Source organism: Diadema antillarum, unplaced genomic scaffold (genome assembly GCF_040938485.1).
Source record: "Diadema antillarum isolate AM-2024a unplaced genomic scaffold, OU_Dant_1.0 seq00000386_RagTag, whole genome shotgun sequence".
Lineage (NCBI taxonomy): Eukaryota > Metazoa > Echinodermata > Echinoidea > Diadematoida > Diadematidae > Diadema > Diadema antillarum.
Window position 1 is genome coordinate 606,401 of NW_027271384.1, and position 18,937 is coordinate 625,337.

At 38.5% G+C, this 18,937-nt stretch overlaps 1 protein-coding gene across 1 annotated transcript; it reads left to right on the forward strand.

Moving 5' to 3' along the window:
• The first annotated feature begins 1,342 nt into the window (after nucleotides 1-1,342).
• Nucleotides 1,343-12,590, forward strand: LOC139731825 (uncharacterized). Its single transcript, XM_071642700.1, has 6 exons — nucleotides 1,343-1,484; nucleotides 6,030-6,419; nucleotides 9,454-9,618; nucleotides 10,492-10,713; nucleotides 12,057-12,547; nucleotides 12,585-12,590. Exons 1-6 carry the CDS (start codon nucleotides 1,343-1,345, stop codon nucleotides 12,588-12,590), a joined length of 1,416 nt encoding a protein of 471 aa, XP_071498801.1.
• The last annotated feature ends 6,347 nt before the right edge of the window (nucleotides 12,591-18,937 follow it).

The following is an 18,937-nucleotide window of genomic DNA, read 5'->3' on the forward strand; positions in this document are numbered from 1 at the left end:
CCCTGCGGTTTTTGGTTTGGCGGCTCAAAATGATGTGTGGATTCGTTTCGTTCCATGTTGTGATCTCGTAATCATTGACATCGAGGTTAATTTCGTGAATAACACTTCGTTTTTTGGAGGTCAAGGCAATAATTTGACGTGATCGTGGGCCACAAGTTATAGAGCTATAGCGTTTGTCTCCACTTTCATTTGAAGAGAGGAGGACAAATCCACAGCTGAATACACTGTGAGGTAAGTTTATGACGAAGTCTGAAGTCTAATTTCAAGTTTGTCATCAATGCCACTATTGATTATGACGTACACTTACAATATTGCCTAATTTTCTTTTTCAGAAGGATTCCTTAATGCATGATGGACATAACGTCTGGTACATTATTCTATGAGGTATACCTCAATACCTCAAACGTTTTGACTGAAGAAGAAATACGTAGTGAGTTTATACACATTTCCTCGTTTTTAAGAATACGTTTTATATTCTTTATGAAATGTATATGTATGAAACAAGACGTATGAAATTATCATGCTGCGGTCAAGTATTGGAATCCTGCGGTAACGAAAAGGCATTGTGTATAGCAAGAACGTCACACGTCCTGTATTTCATTCAATTCATAATTATCACGTATAGGATTTTATTATACATCTTCATTCAAAAATTGCACCAGTGACTGGAGTTTTGGAGCATGACATAGAAACACAGATCATTTATAAAAAGATAGATACTAGACAGATGTAGAAAGATGGGACACCTATATGGCATGTATGGCATACTTCGCTTTGCGCGTTATTCTTGAAATAGATTGGACCCTGTGCATGTACTATCTGTATACGATCGGGTATGTATACTAGTAGCTACTGAACCTCTGTATTGGTAAATCATTTTTGTTATGATCATATAATATGATATGAAATGATGTGATATTATGGTGTAATATATATAATTGTGATAAATTATTATGATATACCATGTACAATATCATGTCATTAATACGATTCCGCATGTGATATAAACCAAATCAAACACTTTATCGCTCTCTCTATTATATATGGATATCATATGGAAACAAACAAAGGGAAAACTGACCAGGAACAAATTTTGTAATAGATGAAATAGTAAAGTTTTATAGATTTAAAAATGATACATTTAAAATATTATATATATATGTACATATATATATATATATATATATATATATATATATATATATATATATATATAACGTGAAGCGGGCTTGGCCTCGTACGTGGTGGTTACGTCACACACACACACTTACATATATATATATATATATATATATGTATATATATATATATATATCCCCTCTCTTTCTTTTTTAGTAACACAATGGACATCATTTTTTCCATCTCCGTCCTGCTCCTACTTGGAGGAGTAGCCATCATCGAGGCTGTCATCCCACCGGATCCACCAAGAGTCATCATTTTGGATGAGGATGACGTCACCGAACTTAGACATTATTACACAAAAGGTGCGAATGTTTCTCGTTCATCAGGGAGTGCATCAAAGCTCAATAGTATTTTATAAGCATATTATGTTATGATTGTCACCTGGCACGGTGTCCAATCACTTTCTGTGTCTGATTACATTTACAAATTTCATTGTCAATGCTTACTTTGTTCTCATCTTAAAACAATTGGTATACATGCACGATAAATGCGTTATATTCTTACTCTTCTATTTTTTTTTATTTCTTTAAATTACATGACAAATCATTCTCACTTTGCTCAGTTGTGCGTCAATTCATTTCATTCTAATTCCAGTAATTTGTTTTCCAATATCACACAGATTCTTTCCACACAGTAATTCAGAAGAAATATTGATGTCAAACAAGAAATTAATTATTATAAATAAATAATATTAATTACAGACACAACTGACGTTGAGCCCTACACCCCTTTTCTTTAGTCAGTATCATGTCCTTAAATGTATTGTCGGTGTGTCATTATAACTTCATTGTTTACGTCTTTCTTTAGTATGCACATAGGACTCAAACGGAATACTACAGTAGTATTAAGCAAAAATAAAAAAATCAGGTTTAATGGTCTGTAAGGCGTGTAGGCCTTATCGTGCACACACGATGACTGGAACGGGTGCTGTTCGTTATTCCGAAGGTTCGCTATTCCGAAGGTTCGTTATTCCGAAGGGTCGTTAATCCGAAACACACAAATTCCCTATACTTAGAGGTTCGTTAATCCGAACATTTGCGGCGTTATTCCGAAGGTTCATTATTCCGAAGATTCGTTAATCCTAAAATAACATTCGGAACAATGAACCTTCGGAATAACGAACCTTCGGAATAACGATCTGTAACCGATTGGAACATAGTAATTTGCGGTCATTAGTCGAATCTCTTTTCTTCCCATCTTGTCAAATTTGACACAGCTGTTGGCTGCATATGTAAGGTCAAGGATAGCTCTTGTCTGCAGGCAATTAATCACAAAATGAAAGCGAAGATTTTCCCATAACGCATGCCTCATCAATCACGACAAATCCTGCAAACTTCCGTCTCCTATTTATACTGATTTCATTGTTTCTAGCATTTGTCCACTAAGACCACGAAAAAGAGTGCAGCATCGACAGAAGATAATAGAGAATGGGAAATACTGTCAACAAACAATAATGGCCCGATAAATCTCTCCGGTAATCATAATTATATTTTGTATGTAATCATATGATTCCAGCCATCCGAAGGGGGAGCAGAACGAATAACTGTAGTTGAAATGTTCTAAGATATGTGTGGCAATGTTAAAGTTAAAGTCGAGTCACGAGAATTCTACAGTTATCCGACTTCTCTCCCTCTACAGCTGTTCCAGTAATGGCATCTCCAACCATAAGAAAAAAAAATGGGAGGGGGTAGCAAACAGATTGCTTTTCGTTTGTTTTAAGACAGTAGTAGAACAATGAGAAATAGGGCTTCGTTGTGATCAAATAGATTCGCTCATAATTATAGGGTTAAGGTCAACGTTGCGTGGAATGAGCGATTCTCGGCATGACATCCAAAAAGAAGTGTACTTTTTGCCTTTTCTTTAGTCCCTAGTCTGTTTGTCATTATAAATTCAGCGTTTCCATCTGCCTGTCTGAGAGGGATGACAGTTCATATCACAGACCACGATAACCATGACAATGTGTATGCATGCCTCAGTGTCCAAGTTTATTCAATCTTTAGTAATTCATTGTTTTTTTAACAGTTTAAATGAATTTTCAATTTTTCAATTTCAATTTATTTTCGTATTTCTCGATGGAAAATACATGGTATATAACAAAATATAATACAGAATGTCCAGCTTGGATATATACATGAAGAAATAGGAATACAAAAGTAATACATAACGGTCGATGTGTCATTTTCAATCAAAATAAAGGATGCGAAGAGAAATACGATGGAACCTACTAAAAAGCAAAGCTTGTTGAGTGTAGGTCCCAACAAAAGCCTAGTGAGGGGAACAGGATGAGGAGCACGGGTACAATTAAGACCAAAGTAAGGATAAACAAAAGAGAATGACTCTTACTCGGGGCTCAGAAGATTCTTCTCACATGCATTTATGAGAACAAGTAACCACATGCTGCACACTATAGCAGTTGCTCTAATAGCAATTTAGACATGGGAGTGATAATGACGTGAATACTTAAGTACTATTAGGGTTTAAACATTCCGGCTTCCATAGACACGGGGAAAGATTTGAAAAATGGAGAACATGAATCAATTGCAATTCCTATATGTGATATACCAGCCAGCTGCAATGATGCATAAAAGAAAGGAAAGAAAGAAAGGAGGGGAAAACTATGCGACACGACCAAGGTCTTACTATAGAAGTGGAAGGAAAAACACCGATGGGAAGGAATTTGAGAGAGCATGCAACTAAAATGTATATGCATGAGTCTGTTCACATGGCAACAACCGAGTATAGTATAACAGAGCAGCCATCAGCATAATAAAAAGGAATCTTAGTGCACTTGTGTGTTGTAGCTATTCAATTCATGCTGTCTGAGTTTACGCTTAAAGGATGATAATGACAGACAGCTTTTAACCTCTGTTGGGAGATCATTCCAATATTTAGGACCTGTATATATAATTGTGTTTTTAGCGAAAACTGTTCGAGTTCGTGGAAGGTGATAAGCGTCACTCTGGCGAGTTGGATAGTGGTGGACAGAATTGTTTCTTATGAACATCTGTAAAAAGACACCAGGAAGATCTTTTGAGGAAAATTTATACATAAAAATACCTAAATTATAACCAAACAAATCTATCAGTTTTAAAATCTTATTTTTCTGAAATAAGGCGTTAGTGTGAGATAAATACCCAGCATGGTTAATAATTCTGATCGCTCGCTTTTGAAGAAGAAAAAGTGAATCCAGTAAGTATTTAGATGCGTTACCCCACGCAAGAATTCCATAATTAAGATATGGGGAAATCATGGTTGAATATACAATCTGCAAGATATGGTTGGGCAAAAAATGTTTCAGTTTGTTTAGGATTCCTGTATTTCGTGACAAAATTTTGCTTAAAAAATTAAAGTGAGTTTTCCAGGAAAGGTCACTATCGATGTAAAGTCCTAAAAACTTTGTACTATCTACTCGGGTTAGGTTAATATCATTAATCTTAACATCATCAGGAATAACTTGCAAGGAATTGCTAAATAACATATAATGTGTTTTATCAACATTTAATGATAACTTGTTAGCGTAAATCCAGGACTGAACAGATTTCAATTCATTATTCATTATACTTACAGGGTATTGGGATTGCGGTGAGACAGAAATAGATTTGTATCATCGGCGAAACAAATAAAAGAAAGAATCTGTGACGAATTTTGGAGATCGTTGATGTACAGGATGAATAAAAGTGGGCCAAGAAGAGAACCCTGGGGGACACCGCAAGAAGTTGACGTCATACCTGACTCATAGCCATTTATGTAAACAAATTGTTTTCTGTTTGTGAGATAGTCTTTAAACCACTCTAAAGCCCTCCCACGGATACCGTAATGGCTTAACTTATAATGCAAAATTTGATGGTCAATGGTATCAAAAGCCTTCGAAAAATCGAGAAAAACACCGATGGTGTGGGAAGCATCATCTAAAGCATGAGCTACTTTATCAATGAAGGCTAATAATGCGTGAGTTGTGCTATGTTGTTTTCTGAATCCAAATTGGAAATTAGAAAGAATATTGCAATTAACAAGAAATCTAAGAGTTCGTTTATAAACAAGCCTTTCAAGAATTTTTGAGACTGAGGTTAAGAGAGATATCGGGCGGTAATTACTCACAAATTCTTTTGGACTCTTTTTGTATATGGGAACAACTCGAGCGATTTTCATATTATCTGGGACTTTGCCACTAGATAAAGATTGATTGAAAATATAAGTGAGTGGAGACATTATTTCATTTATTATATTCTTCAGAAGAAAAGTCGAAATACCATCATTACCTATACTTTTCTTAATATTTAGGTTATCAACAATTTCTTTGATTTCTTCTTCAACAATAGGAATGAAAAAAAATGAAGATAAGAGGGGAGTCAAAACATGAATGAAATATAGAATAACATTTTTTTTTTCTAAACAACTCGGAAGCATCGCCTATCAAATCTTTCAAGCTGTGTATGTATAGTCATAACTGTGCTTTGGAGTAGATGCATGCCATATCCATCTCTTTCATTATTTTTCTAATATATTTATTTCCTTTTTAGCAGTGATAAATTACATGGAATGGCAGGGCGTTGGAAATCATAAACATTATTATAATATCATGGTCATCATTGCTTCAATTTCGTTGTTATAGATTAATGTGATTATCATCATTGTTTTTCTTAACCATTACATGATAATGTTAATATCATATTTTTATGTATGTAGAATACGTATATTGTTTTTTTTTATTGTTGCGTGATATGTTTTATTTACTTAAAATATTTGCTGAAAATAAAAAAGAATGAATGAAATGAAATTATCATGACTATGAGTATAGTTATCATCATCACCATTATCAACATCAACATTGTCAATGTCATTGGCAGATCTTCATATTCGTCGTCGACGTGATACGACTAGCAAAGCATTGGCCTACTCGATCTGCGACAGTGTTTCGATGATCACGGACGAAATTCGTCAAGAGCACGGCTTGAACCCCTTCTATTCAAAGTACACACATGCATATGGAATCCCTATCGTGTCCTCGGACCAAGTGGCCGACGCCGCACTCAAGAGGGCGTGCTACGTCACTTGGTTTCTCATGGCCGATCGAGAAGACATCCGAAACGCGCTTTATCAGGGAGGGGCGCGAGTCTCAGTTCTCGGCATCAGCGAATTGACCAATGAAATCCCGGAGTTCAGTTACCTTGACGACAGCTGGAACCAGAGAGCGCGCGGATTGGGAGGATCGCTGGCCAATCCCGTGACATTAGCGGGTAAAAACTGTGTTGCAATGAGAACATGATTCACCCCATCTTCAGGCTGATCCCGATAAGAACAACGAAGTGACAACAAAAGATTGTTCACTGTTTCTTTACAATTAGATAAAGTGTAAGAACATTGACATTTTGAAATTCAGCACAATTTCGCAAAAAAAAAGAAGAAGAAGAGAGGCACAAACAAATTACAAAGAAGCTAGGATATTGCCGCGAATGCCGCCTCGGAACTCCCCGCCCGCACACACTCGCTTATTCACTCTGTACATGAACATCTCTTTCTTTATCATTAATGAACACAGTGGCGTATCTAGGATAAAAAGCGCCCGGGGCAAGCGCGAAAATTGCGCCCCTAATTTCTGAAAAAGCGTTCAACCCAAACCCCATCCCGGTAGGGTCTCTAAAAAAGTCCACATGATATGCTTTTTCAAGCACTTAAAAGGAGTCTTTTGAGGGTGATTTAAGTGTAATAAATTTTGATGAATTTTGGCGAGCGAGCGCAGCGAGCGAGCCGAAAATTTTTGTATTTCAGCTTACAAAAAATGGAATTCTTGTCATTTTTGGGTTATTAAATCTTACAATTCTAATCAAGATATAGTGACGCCCTTATAGATAACGGTTTATACCAACAAACTGAGGACTTAAAAAAATACTCTAAATTAGTACGCGCGAGTGAGCCGAAATATGTATATTTCCGCGTCATCATCATGTTTTGTTCTTAACTTTTTTGGATAAATTTTGGTGAGCGAGCGCAGCGAGCGAGCCGAAAATTTATTGTATTTCACCTTTTAATACAAAACATGGAATTCTTGTCATTTCTTCAAATCAAGATATAGTGACGGCCTTATTGATAACGATTCAACAAACTGGGGACTTGAAAAAATACTCTAAATTAGTACGAGCGAGTGAGCCGAAATTTATATATTTCCGCGTCATCATTACGTTTTGTTCTTATCTTGTTTGATTTGGTGTTTTTTTTTTTGCGCCCCCCCCCCCTTCAGAACGAAAAAAATTGCAGTCGCTGCTCCGTTTAACATTTTGACTGCTAAATATAAAATGACATGTGTGAACACAATCACGACATTGTCATTTTTTCTGTGTCATCATCACGTTTAGTTCTGATCTTCTTTTTTGATATAAATTTTGGCGAGCGAGCGCAGCGAGCGAACCAAAAATTTTTGTATTTCAGCTTACAAAACATGGAATTCTTGTGTGAACACAATAAACATTGTCATTTTGTCCCTCCCCCCCCCCCGGTCCGGGCGAGGTTTTTCTTCTTCTTCTTCTTCTTCTTCTTCTTCTTCTTCTTCTTTTTCTTTCTTTTTCTTCTGTTTTTTTCCTTCTTTTTTTTCCGTTTTTTCGTTTTTGGCGCCCCGGGGAGTGGCGCCCGGGGCACATGCCCCCCTTGCCCCCCCCTAGATACGCCACTGAATGAACAGATATGTGAATTTGACTGAACTTATCCATGAAATTGCAAGTGGAGTTGCTAAGTAATGTTAATTGTTGGAATTCATGGGTCAATCTTGTTCATACAGCTCTATGTTTCTTTGGCACTGCAAGCACGTTGTCATATCACAGTCAAGATTAAGTAGGCCCCTAGTTAGTTATTGGTCTGTTCAAATAATCTAGTTCCTAGTAAAGAAAATAATGTGTGTTTGCATGTTTGACCATAATATACCACTATAGTTCTGACTCCTTAACAAGATTGTACACCATTTTTGTCAAACGCATTTTCAGATTTTTGTGATTTTTTTTTCAGTGTAAACGAAGAGTTTGACTCAAAACGAATAAACTTTAATAAACGAATATATATTTTTAGGTAGAAATGTGCGCTTTATAAGAGTCTCACTATTATTGTTATTATTATCATTATTATTATTATTATTATTATTATTATCATTATTATTATTATTATTATTATTATCATTATTATTATTATTATTATTATTATTATTATTATTATCATTATTAACTCCATTTGCGTTAGATTGAGATATTTGCGATTAAACCTGCAAAAAGTAATCAGAGAAAATAATGACAAACAATTTTAAGAATATTTCTCATAATGTCAGAAGTGAAGTATCACTGGAGAAAGGTTTTATTCAACTGTATAACTGATGATGGGCTAACCTTAAAGGCCCGAATTCACGAAGGTGGTACAAATGAAACCATGGTTTAAACCATGGACAAAAACCATGGAGCGCCAAGTGTCGCATGGAATATTTCATTACGAAATCAGTAATTTCGTCGATGAAACGATTATTTTGTGACGAAATGATAAAATTGTGTAACTAAATGAAGATTTCGTCCACGATATGATAATTTCGTTAACAAAAACGGTCATTTTGTCGACGAAATGACCAATTTCGTAACGAAATATTCCGTGCGACACTTGGCGCTCCATGGTTTTTGTCCATGGTTTAAACCATGGTTTCATTTGTACAACCTTTGTGAATTCGGGCCAAATCGTTTAAATGGTGTTTTACCCGTTTTGTGATGAAACTCTTCAAATTATGTTCCAGGGGCAACTAATTACACTAAATGACTAAAACAGTCTATCCAGTAAGAGTTTAAAGGGATGGTATTGATTGAGGTGAGGATTTAACTTTAAAATTTTGCAAGATACTTAGAAAACACTTTATAAAAATCAAAGAGAATACAATTTTAAGAGGAATTCAAAGTTTATTTGACGAAAATCTGTTTTGATATGCCTGAGATATTAAAAAAAACAAAGCAAGACAAAGTAGTCCTTATAAAAGGTGTGACCTAACTTTAATTAAAACCTCTTTGTTTCTGGACATCTCAGTCATTTCAAAACAGATTTTCGTCGAATAAACTCTACATTCCTCTCAGAGTTTTCGTATGCTCTTTAATATTTTATATACTAAGTAAGAAGTTTCTAGGAGTTAAACCTGAATTCCCACCTGAACCAAAACTATATACCATTCCGTTAAGCTTTATATCAGAGCAGAGTGAGATGTCTGCGTGGTAATATTCTCATAAGCCATCTTTAAATATCTTCTTTCGTTGCCAGCCGAGGAAAACCTGCGATGTCTCAACAACATCGACCGATGGCGCGAGGAGGACATCATGGTGCACGAGATCGTCCACACTATTCACCTCGTCGGCCTCGACACGCTGGACAGCTCATTCTCGGAGATGCTCAAGCAGACTTATTCGACATCGACAGGGGAAAAAGGTAAGATTTCATCAATATCCATCTGTCTTTTATTTCATTTCGTTTTATTTCATTTCATTCCATTCTATTTCACGCCGTTACCTTCATTACATATATAACGTTTCATAATTCATTTCGGTTCATTTTCAAAACATGAACGAAACGTTCTCTTCGAGAAAAACAATCCACAAACATAACATGTGAAATCGGTATTTTGTGGCAACTTTATCAGGGTGTTCTTATTCTATCATTATCTTTTCGGAAAGTTGACCATCACCGGCTTATATCGTTCTTTTCTTAGGAATGAAAAGAAATTACAAAATATCTATTTTCCTGTAAAGCAAGCGGGCCAGGACTACTGTAGACAGCCAAGGGGCCTAGACTCGGCTGTATTATTATAGTCAGGAAAAATGGTTATGACTGCTTAAAGGGTGTGTACAGTTCTGGTCGAGGAGAAGATTTAGCTTTTAACGTTTTGTGAGATATTCAGAAACCACTCTATGAGATGTCAAAGAGCATGCGGTTCTAAGGGGTATCAAAAGTTTATTCGATGAAAATCGCTTTTGAAATGGCTGAGATATCCAAAAACAAGGTGAAACAAAGAGATACTAATAAAGTTGGGGCATGTCGCCTTTTATTATGAACACTTTTTGGGAGATCTCAGCCATTTGAAAACCAATTTTCATCAAATAAACGTTGAATCCTTCTTAAAATTACATGCTCTTTCATATTTCATTAGAGGCTTTTCATTATCTCACTTAGGAATGTTCACAACATGAATCCCTACCTCAACCAGTACTGTACACAGTCCCTTTAAAATATGCATCTGATTTGTCTTATCTAATGGCTGTTGCTTCATCTGTCTCCCGTTTGTTTGTTGTTGTTATTTTGTAGATCTTTGGGCTAATACGTATGCACGAACCAACTATCGAGAATACTTGGCCGAAGGGGCTCAGTCCTTCTTCAACGTCAACACACACCGAGAGTTTCGCGACAATGTCCACAACAACATCAGCACGCGAGCAGCGCTCAGGGACTATGATGCCGCCCTCTACGACATCTTGCTAGGCATCTTTCCGTGTGCGAACATTCTGGTGGACCGATGCAGTGACCAAGGTGAGGTGTATTCCCCAACCATGGGAACCGCTAAAGGTAGATGACACGGGGTATGTTCGTTATTATGAAGGATCGTTAGTGAGCATAAAATAAGGTTTGTTATTACGAAACACAGAAAGTCCTTGTACCTACACGTTCATTAGTTCGAAAATGAAGAAGGGTTCGCAAAGCCAAACATCGATCTGTGGTGTCATTCCGAAGGTTCATTACTCCAAAAATTAAATAATGTTCGTTTCTTCGAGGTCTGTTGATCCAATAATAAAATTAAGTTGCGTACAAACAACCGTTCGGAATTACGAACATTATTTCGTTTTCAGAATAACGAAAGTTCAAAATAACGAATCTTGCATCATTTTCGGATCAACGAACCATCGGAGTAATGAATTCTAATTGATAACATTGCCTATTATGGTAATGATAATTATACTGGCAGTCAAAAAATGACTTTACACCAATTGATTCTTTGTGCGTCTTTTTTCCCTGTTAAGGATCACAACCAAGTAGCAAAGACAGTATTCGTATAACACTCAAAGTTTTACTGCTTGAAAGTTTTTGAGGAAGAGTTGATGAAGCTGTATCAAGAAACTAAATCGAATATTAATCCCTCTTTGTGTCACTGTGCAAGAATGTTTTCGCAGTCGTAATGCCATACATCAGGGCCGTACACGCAGCAAGAATGCAGGGTACTATTGTTCGGCATAATCATAGGTATCTCAACAGTTGCAGTCCACTCGCATCATGTCTTGAAATATTCAGGCGTGTTTTTTTTTTAATCCTTAAAAAAGATATTCCACATCTTTAGAAATGAACAAGAATAATGTGGCAAAATGTCATCTTCCCAAAAATTAAAATGTACCAAACTTCCAGTATTAATTTACAAACTTAAGTTCACAATGAGCAGGAGGGAAATGTTTTGCCCCCTGTATGTCGACGGCCGTGGCACCTCTAGAGTTCACAGGAGCGCCCTGCGCAAGGGCTTCGATTTATCTGGCTCTCTGAGCTCTTGAGAATTCATATTTTTCCATATCGACTGCCTGTATTATTATCAGTTTGCTTGTATACTTTGCACTCTGTGCTCTTTGTTGTTGTTGTTTGTTTAATGATGATGGATATAAAGACAGAATTGAATATCGACTGTACCGACAAACTAACAGAGCACCAGGGCCGTCGACAAAAGGCTATATCGTTTTATGTTCGGTATTGCGATTGTGCATCACTATCTAGATTTCTAGACGAGACGGAATTCTGCCCACATAATTTCAAAATCAATGGCACATTCTAATGAGTAATCACTTTTGCTGCTCTTCAAGTGCTATTATAACCATGCGATATCCACGCCACAGGACTGATCAACTCAACTTCACTGCGATCGGATTGCGATGCCTCTTCGACCACTCCTGTCCTTGCGTCAACACCGGCACCAATGTCGTCAACGTCATCGACGACCTCTTCGGCGACCACGAAGTCACACACCACTGAAACGTCGACAACAGTAGCGATGACGTCGGAGCATATAACAACACCAACGACGATGTCATCTACTCAGCAGACGACCTCTTCGGCGACCACGAAGTCACACACCACTGAAACGTCGATGTCATCTACTCAGCAGACGACCTCGTACACGACAGTACTCTCTGCAGCAACAACTACGACGCCTGCAACAGTTGCGACGATAGCACATGAAGAAGTCACGACTCTACTCTCATCGCCGGCGCCGAACACGCAAGAAAGTTCGACGTCGATGTTTGTCGAAACTATGAGCTCCAACCTCGCCTCCCTGTCAATAACCACGACATCTGATGAAGGCAGTGGCGTTTCGATGTCGACGCGTGTAACAAGCAATGGTCCCACTACCGACATCATTACAGGTCTAAACTTTTCCTTACATTATGGCGACTTAAAACTTAGTCGCATTTTGTTTATTATTTCCAAATCTCGCAACGAATTCGTTCACAACTATAAAGGGATAATACTTTTGTTTTCATCAATCGCCTGAGCGTCGTTCGCCCTCAATTGCCCTTCGAGTTTCATTCAATTTGCTTTCTTTCTCAACTAATTAACTTTATCAAAAACACCTTTAAAGTAATTAACATCTTTAGAAAAAAGTACTGACATACAGAGACGAAATTCATGGCCCATAAAAAAAAAAGGAATTATAACCAGGCAGGAAACTATCGCTTTATTAGAATTGTAAGTTTCGCCACATTATTTTGATATCCACAATTATTTCACAGTGTTCATTTTTCCTCATATCATTTAATGTACTTGCAGAGTGCGCTGATACTCTGAGGGACGCGTGTCCGGAGTTTGTCGCACCAGACGAGTGCACAATTAACCCGGTCAAGCGAAGTTTATGCCTCAAGACGTGTCGTGCCTGTGCAGGTGAAACATGCCTCCATTATTTATTCCCCCCTCCGGACCTGCCTCACCTCCTCTGTGCTGCACCTTTGACAATCATGCCATGAATTCGCTATCAACAGACCAGTTTACTATCAACACGTTTACATTAATCCATGTAGGCCTATAGGCCTGTCTGTGTCAAAAAAAAAAAAAAGATTGCTCATAATTACCACCGGAAACCTAGCTCAAGGTTTGCCCAGCACAGCTTCAGATACCGATTGATTAAACACACAATATGACTTAGTCCTCACTGGAAAATAAAAATAAAAAGAAGGAAAAAAAAAAACCCCAACCACCCAGTGGTATTGAATGGGTTAGTAAACTGATACATATCATTCATTCAGTCAGTCAGTCATTCATTCATTTTCATTCTTCTTTTTTTTCCCCATAAAACATAACACAAAATAAATCAAGAATTATATCACACGCATATGCATTCAACTTTGCAAAGGATAAATGGTACAGATAAACAAGCATGTATACTGGCAAAATACAAAGTTATGTTTCAGTTGAGGAAAAAAAATATGAATTGAGAAGTCCACTAAAAAGCAAGCTTGTATATTGTGAACCACCCAAACTCAGTTCATATCCATGGACTGACCTCATCATCAGTTGCCAATAACTTATGATTAACGCAAATATATTGTTTAAATCTCTTTACGACCATTTTTGGTGTTTTCTATTCTTTTCTTTTTTAATAATCAGGTTGCCAAGACTACCACAGATTGTGCCCTGATCTCAGCGAGCGAGGATTCTGTGCCAGGAAACCAGTCTACATGAGGTTAAACTGCGCCAAAAGTTGTCGAATGTGCTGATTTGATTTTCCCTATGGATAGCGCCATGAATGTGTCCATTCTTTCCATTCTTTTTGTGCTTATGAGAGCGGCATGACTTGTAATTACATTAAACCTTATCAATTAAATTCAATACGTGCAGTACGAAAAACAAAATAATTATCAAGGATGTGAAGCAATATACTGTCGCAATGCTGTAAGGATGAGATGGGCCTTTCTCAGGGTCTTGGGAATTTACTTCAGAAATGATTATCTTCTCATCATTAAAATGTCATCTACGAGTTCGTTGAATATCTGATAGTAGAGGGAGGTTACATATAACTTGTTAATCAATTGCACCTTATCTGCAATAAATTAGAAAGATAAATTTATAAGAATAAAGAAAAAACAAGAGAGAAACAGGAGCTTTTGTCTTTGAATTTATTGACAATTTTAGAATCTGTCATCAATTTAGCAATCAAGAAGTTTTTCGAGACGTTCGACAGAAGCGCTTTGTGTTGTATTGCCAAAAAAAAAAAAATCGTCTGTTTATTTGTTTCTTGATAAAAGGAAACCGCCTGAGCCAGTCAGCAACCACAGCAATTCAAGCTATCAATAAATAGAAAGAAATGTGATAGGAATCTCAAAAGATGGCATTACTATCAACATGGCAAAGATATTATTCCGTGAATTATTTGTCATGCAGTCGAAAAAGAGAACCTTTTTTTTTTTTTTTTTGCATTTGGGTGGGGAATACGTTGGAGATAGAAAAAAATACAATCCTTGGTTTAACGAGTGGGAAACAACTTCAGTCTTTGTCTCGGCGCGAATTGGTGATCTCTCGATCAACCACTAATCGATCAAAATATGCTCCATTTATGTGGAAAATCGATTTTCCATTGTTCAAGCAAGAAGGTTCAAGAGAATGGAGTCACGACCGTCTTATTTCGTATGCTAGATGTTCGATGCCGCCACTCAAAAATATTTGAAGCATGTACCAAACTGGATCTGCCACGCAGATAGGAAGACAATTGACTCTTGTCTCATTGCATAATTACCATCCACTTCCTAAGGAAGATATGTCTTTGTGATGGTAATTACTTTTTGCTATCCCTTCTTATAAAATGTATTTGATACAGACACGGGGATGCGCGAATAGAAATTGCTAAAAAAACGATGAAATAAAAATGAAAATTACTCGATTGGGCATGCTCGGGCACTAATCTGATATGCGTGTATATCTATCAATGAAGAATTATACTTGAAGATTATTCCACATCAGTTTTATTTGTGGGAATTAAGTGCAAAGGTGTTAAAACATGGGCGTAAATCCCGGGGGGGATGGGGGGGATATATCCCCCCCTGAAAAGGAGGAGGGGGGGATGGCCTGTACAATCATCCCCCCCTGAATTTTGAGGGGAAAAAATGGAGGAAGCAGAAATGTGACTGTAGCAATTTTGGCATATTGCATGACGTTTGTACGCCGGCCTTCAGACAGGTAACAGAGCTGAACAGTATTCTATCTTGTAGGAAAATGTATACAAATTGAACATAATTTTCTCAAGCGCTCGCTCGCTTCGCTCGCTCGCGAAGAAAGTAACATTGACATACACTGTAAGGTATGGCTCAGACGTTGACAACGTCAATATAGGCCTACATGTAGGCCTAAACATGCGCGAGTAACTGGGACCATCTGCAAAATATGTACGAAAACAAACAAACAAACAAACAATAACAAAAACTATATCGCCATAATAATTGAACCCCCTCCATTTCCTGAATCATTCCTGAGAAACGACAGTGACTAATGACTCAGTCAGGATACATCTATGGGCATACCCAGGGAAGATCAGGGGCGTCGAATCTATTGGGGGGGGGGGGGGGGGCAAGGGGCAATTGCCCCGCCCCTGCGGAAGTGTTTGGGCAGACAAATAATCCCCCAAGCAATTCCCGAGATGAGGACAAATCTCGAACTTTCTTAATGGAAAATTGTCGAAAAATCGCCAGAACTCTGCACCAGATCGTTGTATTGCAATCATAAACATGCAAAAGCTCCGCTATACAGGATCCCTTTCGATAAACTTTGTACAATATTTTGACATTGACGTATATTTCCCTAATTTATCAAAGAGTGTGCAGCAGATCTTTCACTTAACAAAAGCATCCTCATATGCAGAGGCGTCGATGGGGGGGGGGGGGGGGATGGTTCCCCGATAAAGTGGGACGGACAAAAGCGAAAAATATATCTACAAACGGCAGTTTTTGGAGTGTAAAATGTCAAAATTTCCAAGCTCGCTCGCTCCGCTCGCTCGCATTTAACGGCTATGCCATTCTCCTGATGTTGCTGATAGTGACTGACAGCAGTTGCGCCCAGTGCGCCCCCCTTAATTTCCAAAGCGAAAAATTTATCTACAAACGGCAGTTTTGGGACTGTAAAATGTCAAAATTTTCAAGCTCGCTCGCTTCGCTCGCTCGCATTTAATCATTATTCCATTCTCCTGAGGTTGCTGCCAGTAATTGCCAGCAGTTTTCGCCCGATGCGCCCCCTTAATTTCCAAAGCGAAAAATATAGCTACAAACGGCAGTTTGGGGATTGTAAAATGTCAAAATTTTCCAGCTCGCTCGCTTTGCTCGCTCACATTTAATCATTATTCCATTCTCCTGATGTTGCTGCCAGTAATTGCCAGCAGTTTTCGCCCGGTGCGCCCCCTTAGTTTCCAAAGCGAAAAATATAGCTTCAATCGGCAGTTTGGGGACTGTAGAATGTCAACATTTTCAAGCTCGCTCGCTTCGCTCGCTCGCATTTAATCTGGAGCCGCATTTACACTTACTAACATCGCGATTTTTAAAATCGCGATATTTTGGTCCACCGTTTACACTTGCGCAAAAGCATGCGAAGTTTGAGCTTCACACGAAACATCGCGATTTTTTGGTCGGTAGTGCGCATGCGTAATTTACCTCTTTTCAACACGGCAGCTGAGTGGAAGCGCGCGCTATTCTGTTCGTTTTCACTGCAGTGCAGTATACAGTATACACGTATTTTGATCACAGCCAGCTGGTTGGAATGTTGAGCAGGGCTTTTTATCAGTACAATGCACACATAAATTTGTGCTTCTCGCGACTGTTTACTTACGGTAAAACTATAGAGCTTGCTATATTAGATCACATACGTAGTAGGTGTGTAAAACTTCATCTACAGCAGCATTCAGGAGGATCATGAAATTTTGCCGATATGACGAAAGTGAGAAGTAGGACTTGGAAGTTAGGACTGGTATTTTATCAGGCGACAGCAAGCACTCACACTTGTTACGTACTCCTGTATTCCACAAACAATGTATATCGAGAGCAGTACGGGCACTCCCACAATCTGAATCAACGCATTTTCTGGGAGAACATAATTTTGTTAACTCGTCATGGGGTGATGATACGTGGTTGGAGAACTTCAAGTTTGCTATGTAGTAGTTTTCACGTACTAGTTTCATCAGGGAGAGGGAGGTGAGAGACCACGAGCCGATCGAGGATCGGCCGTTTAGACCTGTACACAGCTGTCTATACCGTGTGTGTAGTACTCTGGCCAGTGACCGACGTACTCTCTACACGTTCCAAAGAGGGGAGCGCGCGTAAACTCCCGGTGCAATCCGATACCGAAAGTCACGTGATGAAAAATCGCGATATTTCTGCGGCTTGGGTTTACACTCGCTAACTTCGCCTCAAACTTCGCGAAGTTTCAAAAAATCGCACTCCGGCTGGCGATTTTTCTGGCGATGTTTCGAGGGCGTTTGGGTGTAGTTGCTTAGCAACTTACACCCAAATGTCGCGATTTTAGAAAAATCGCGATTTTTCCAAGCAAGTGTAAATGGGCCTATTATTCCATTCTCCTGATGTTGCTGCCAGTGTAATTGCCATCAGTTTTCGCCCGGTGCGCCCCCCTTAATTTCCAAAGCGAAAAATATAGCTACAAACGGCAGTTTGGGGACTGTAAAATGTCAAAATTTTCCAGCTCGCTCGCTTCGCTCGCTCGCATTTAATCATTCTTCCATTCTCCTGATGTTGCTGCCAGTAATTGCCAGCAGTTTTCGCCCGGTGCGCCCCCCTTAGTTTCCAAAGCGAAAAATATAGCTTCAATCGGCAGCTTTGGGACTGTAGAATGTCAACATTTTCAAGCTCGCTCGCTTCGCTCGCTCGCATTTAATCATTATTCCATTCTCCTGATGTTGCTGCCAGTAATTGCCAGCAGTTTTCGCCCGGTGCGCCCCCCTTAATTTCCAAAGCGAAAAATATAGCTACAAACGGCAGTTTTGGGACTGTAAAATGTCAAAATTTTCCAGCTCGCTCGCATTTAATCATTATTCCATTCTCCTGATGTTGCTGCCAGTAATTGCCAGCAGTTTTCGCCCGGTGCGCCCCCTTAGTTTCCAAAGCGAAAAATATAGCTTCAATCGGCAGTTTTGGGACTGTAGAATGTCAACATTTTCAAGCTCGCTCGCTTCGCTCGCTCGCATTTAATCATTATTCCATTCTTCTGATGTTGCTGCCAGTAATTGCCAGCAGTTTTCGCCCGGTGCGCCCCCCTTAATTTCCAAAGCGAAAAATATAGCTACGAACGGCAGTTTTGGAACTGTAAAATATCAAAATTTTCAAGCTCGCTCGCTTTGCTCGCTCGCATTTAATCGCTATGCCATTCTCCTGATGTTGCTGCCAGTAATTGCCAGCAGTTTTCGCCCGGTGCGCCCCCGCCCCCTTAATTTCCAAAGCGAAGAATATTGTTACAAACGGCAGTTTTTGGACTGTAAAATGTCAAAATTTTCAATGCAAAAAGATTTCACCGTGGGAGGGGGAAATCCCCCTACCATCTCTCTAGAAAAAAAAAATCGATTGAAAATTTTCACTCTTGAAGGAGTGAAAACAAAAAATAGTGAATTTAGAGTGAAATTGGAGTGAATTTCGAGTGAAAATGTTCATTTTCACTCGTTTTAGAGTGACGTCAGGGATCACTCCGAAATTTTCGAGTGATCCCTGACGTCACTCCAAAATTTTCACTCGATTTT

Bases quoted from the DNA above. Each gene is read 5' to 3' on its own strand.
- LOC139731825 (XM_071642700.1), top strand. From the start codon at position 1,343: ATGGACATCATTTTTTCCATCTCCGTCCTGCTCCTACTTGGAGGAGTA. The intron at 6,420-9,453 runs GTAAAAACTGTG...TTTCGTTGCCAG, and splicing joins CAATCCCGTGACATTAGCGG to CCGAGGAAAACCTGCGATGT. The intron at 9,619-10,491 runs GTAAGATTTCAT...GTTATTTTGTAG, and splicing joins GACATCGACAGGGGAAAAAG to ATCTTTGGGCTAATACGTAT.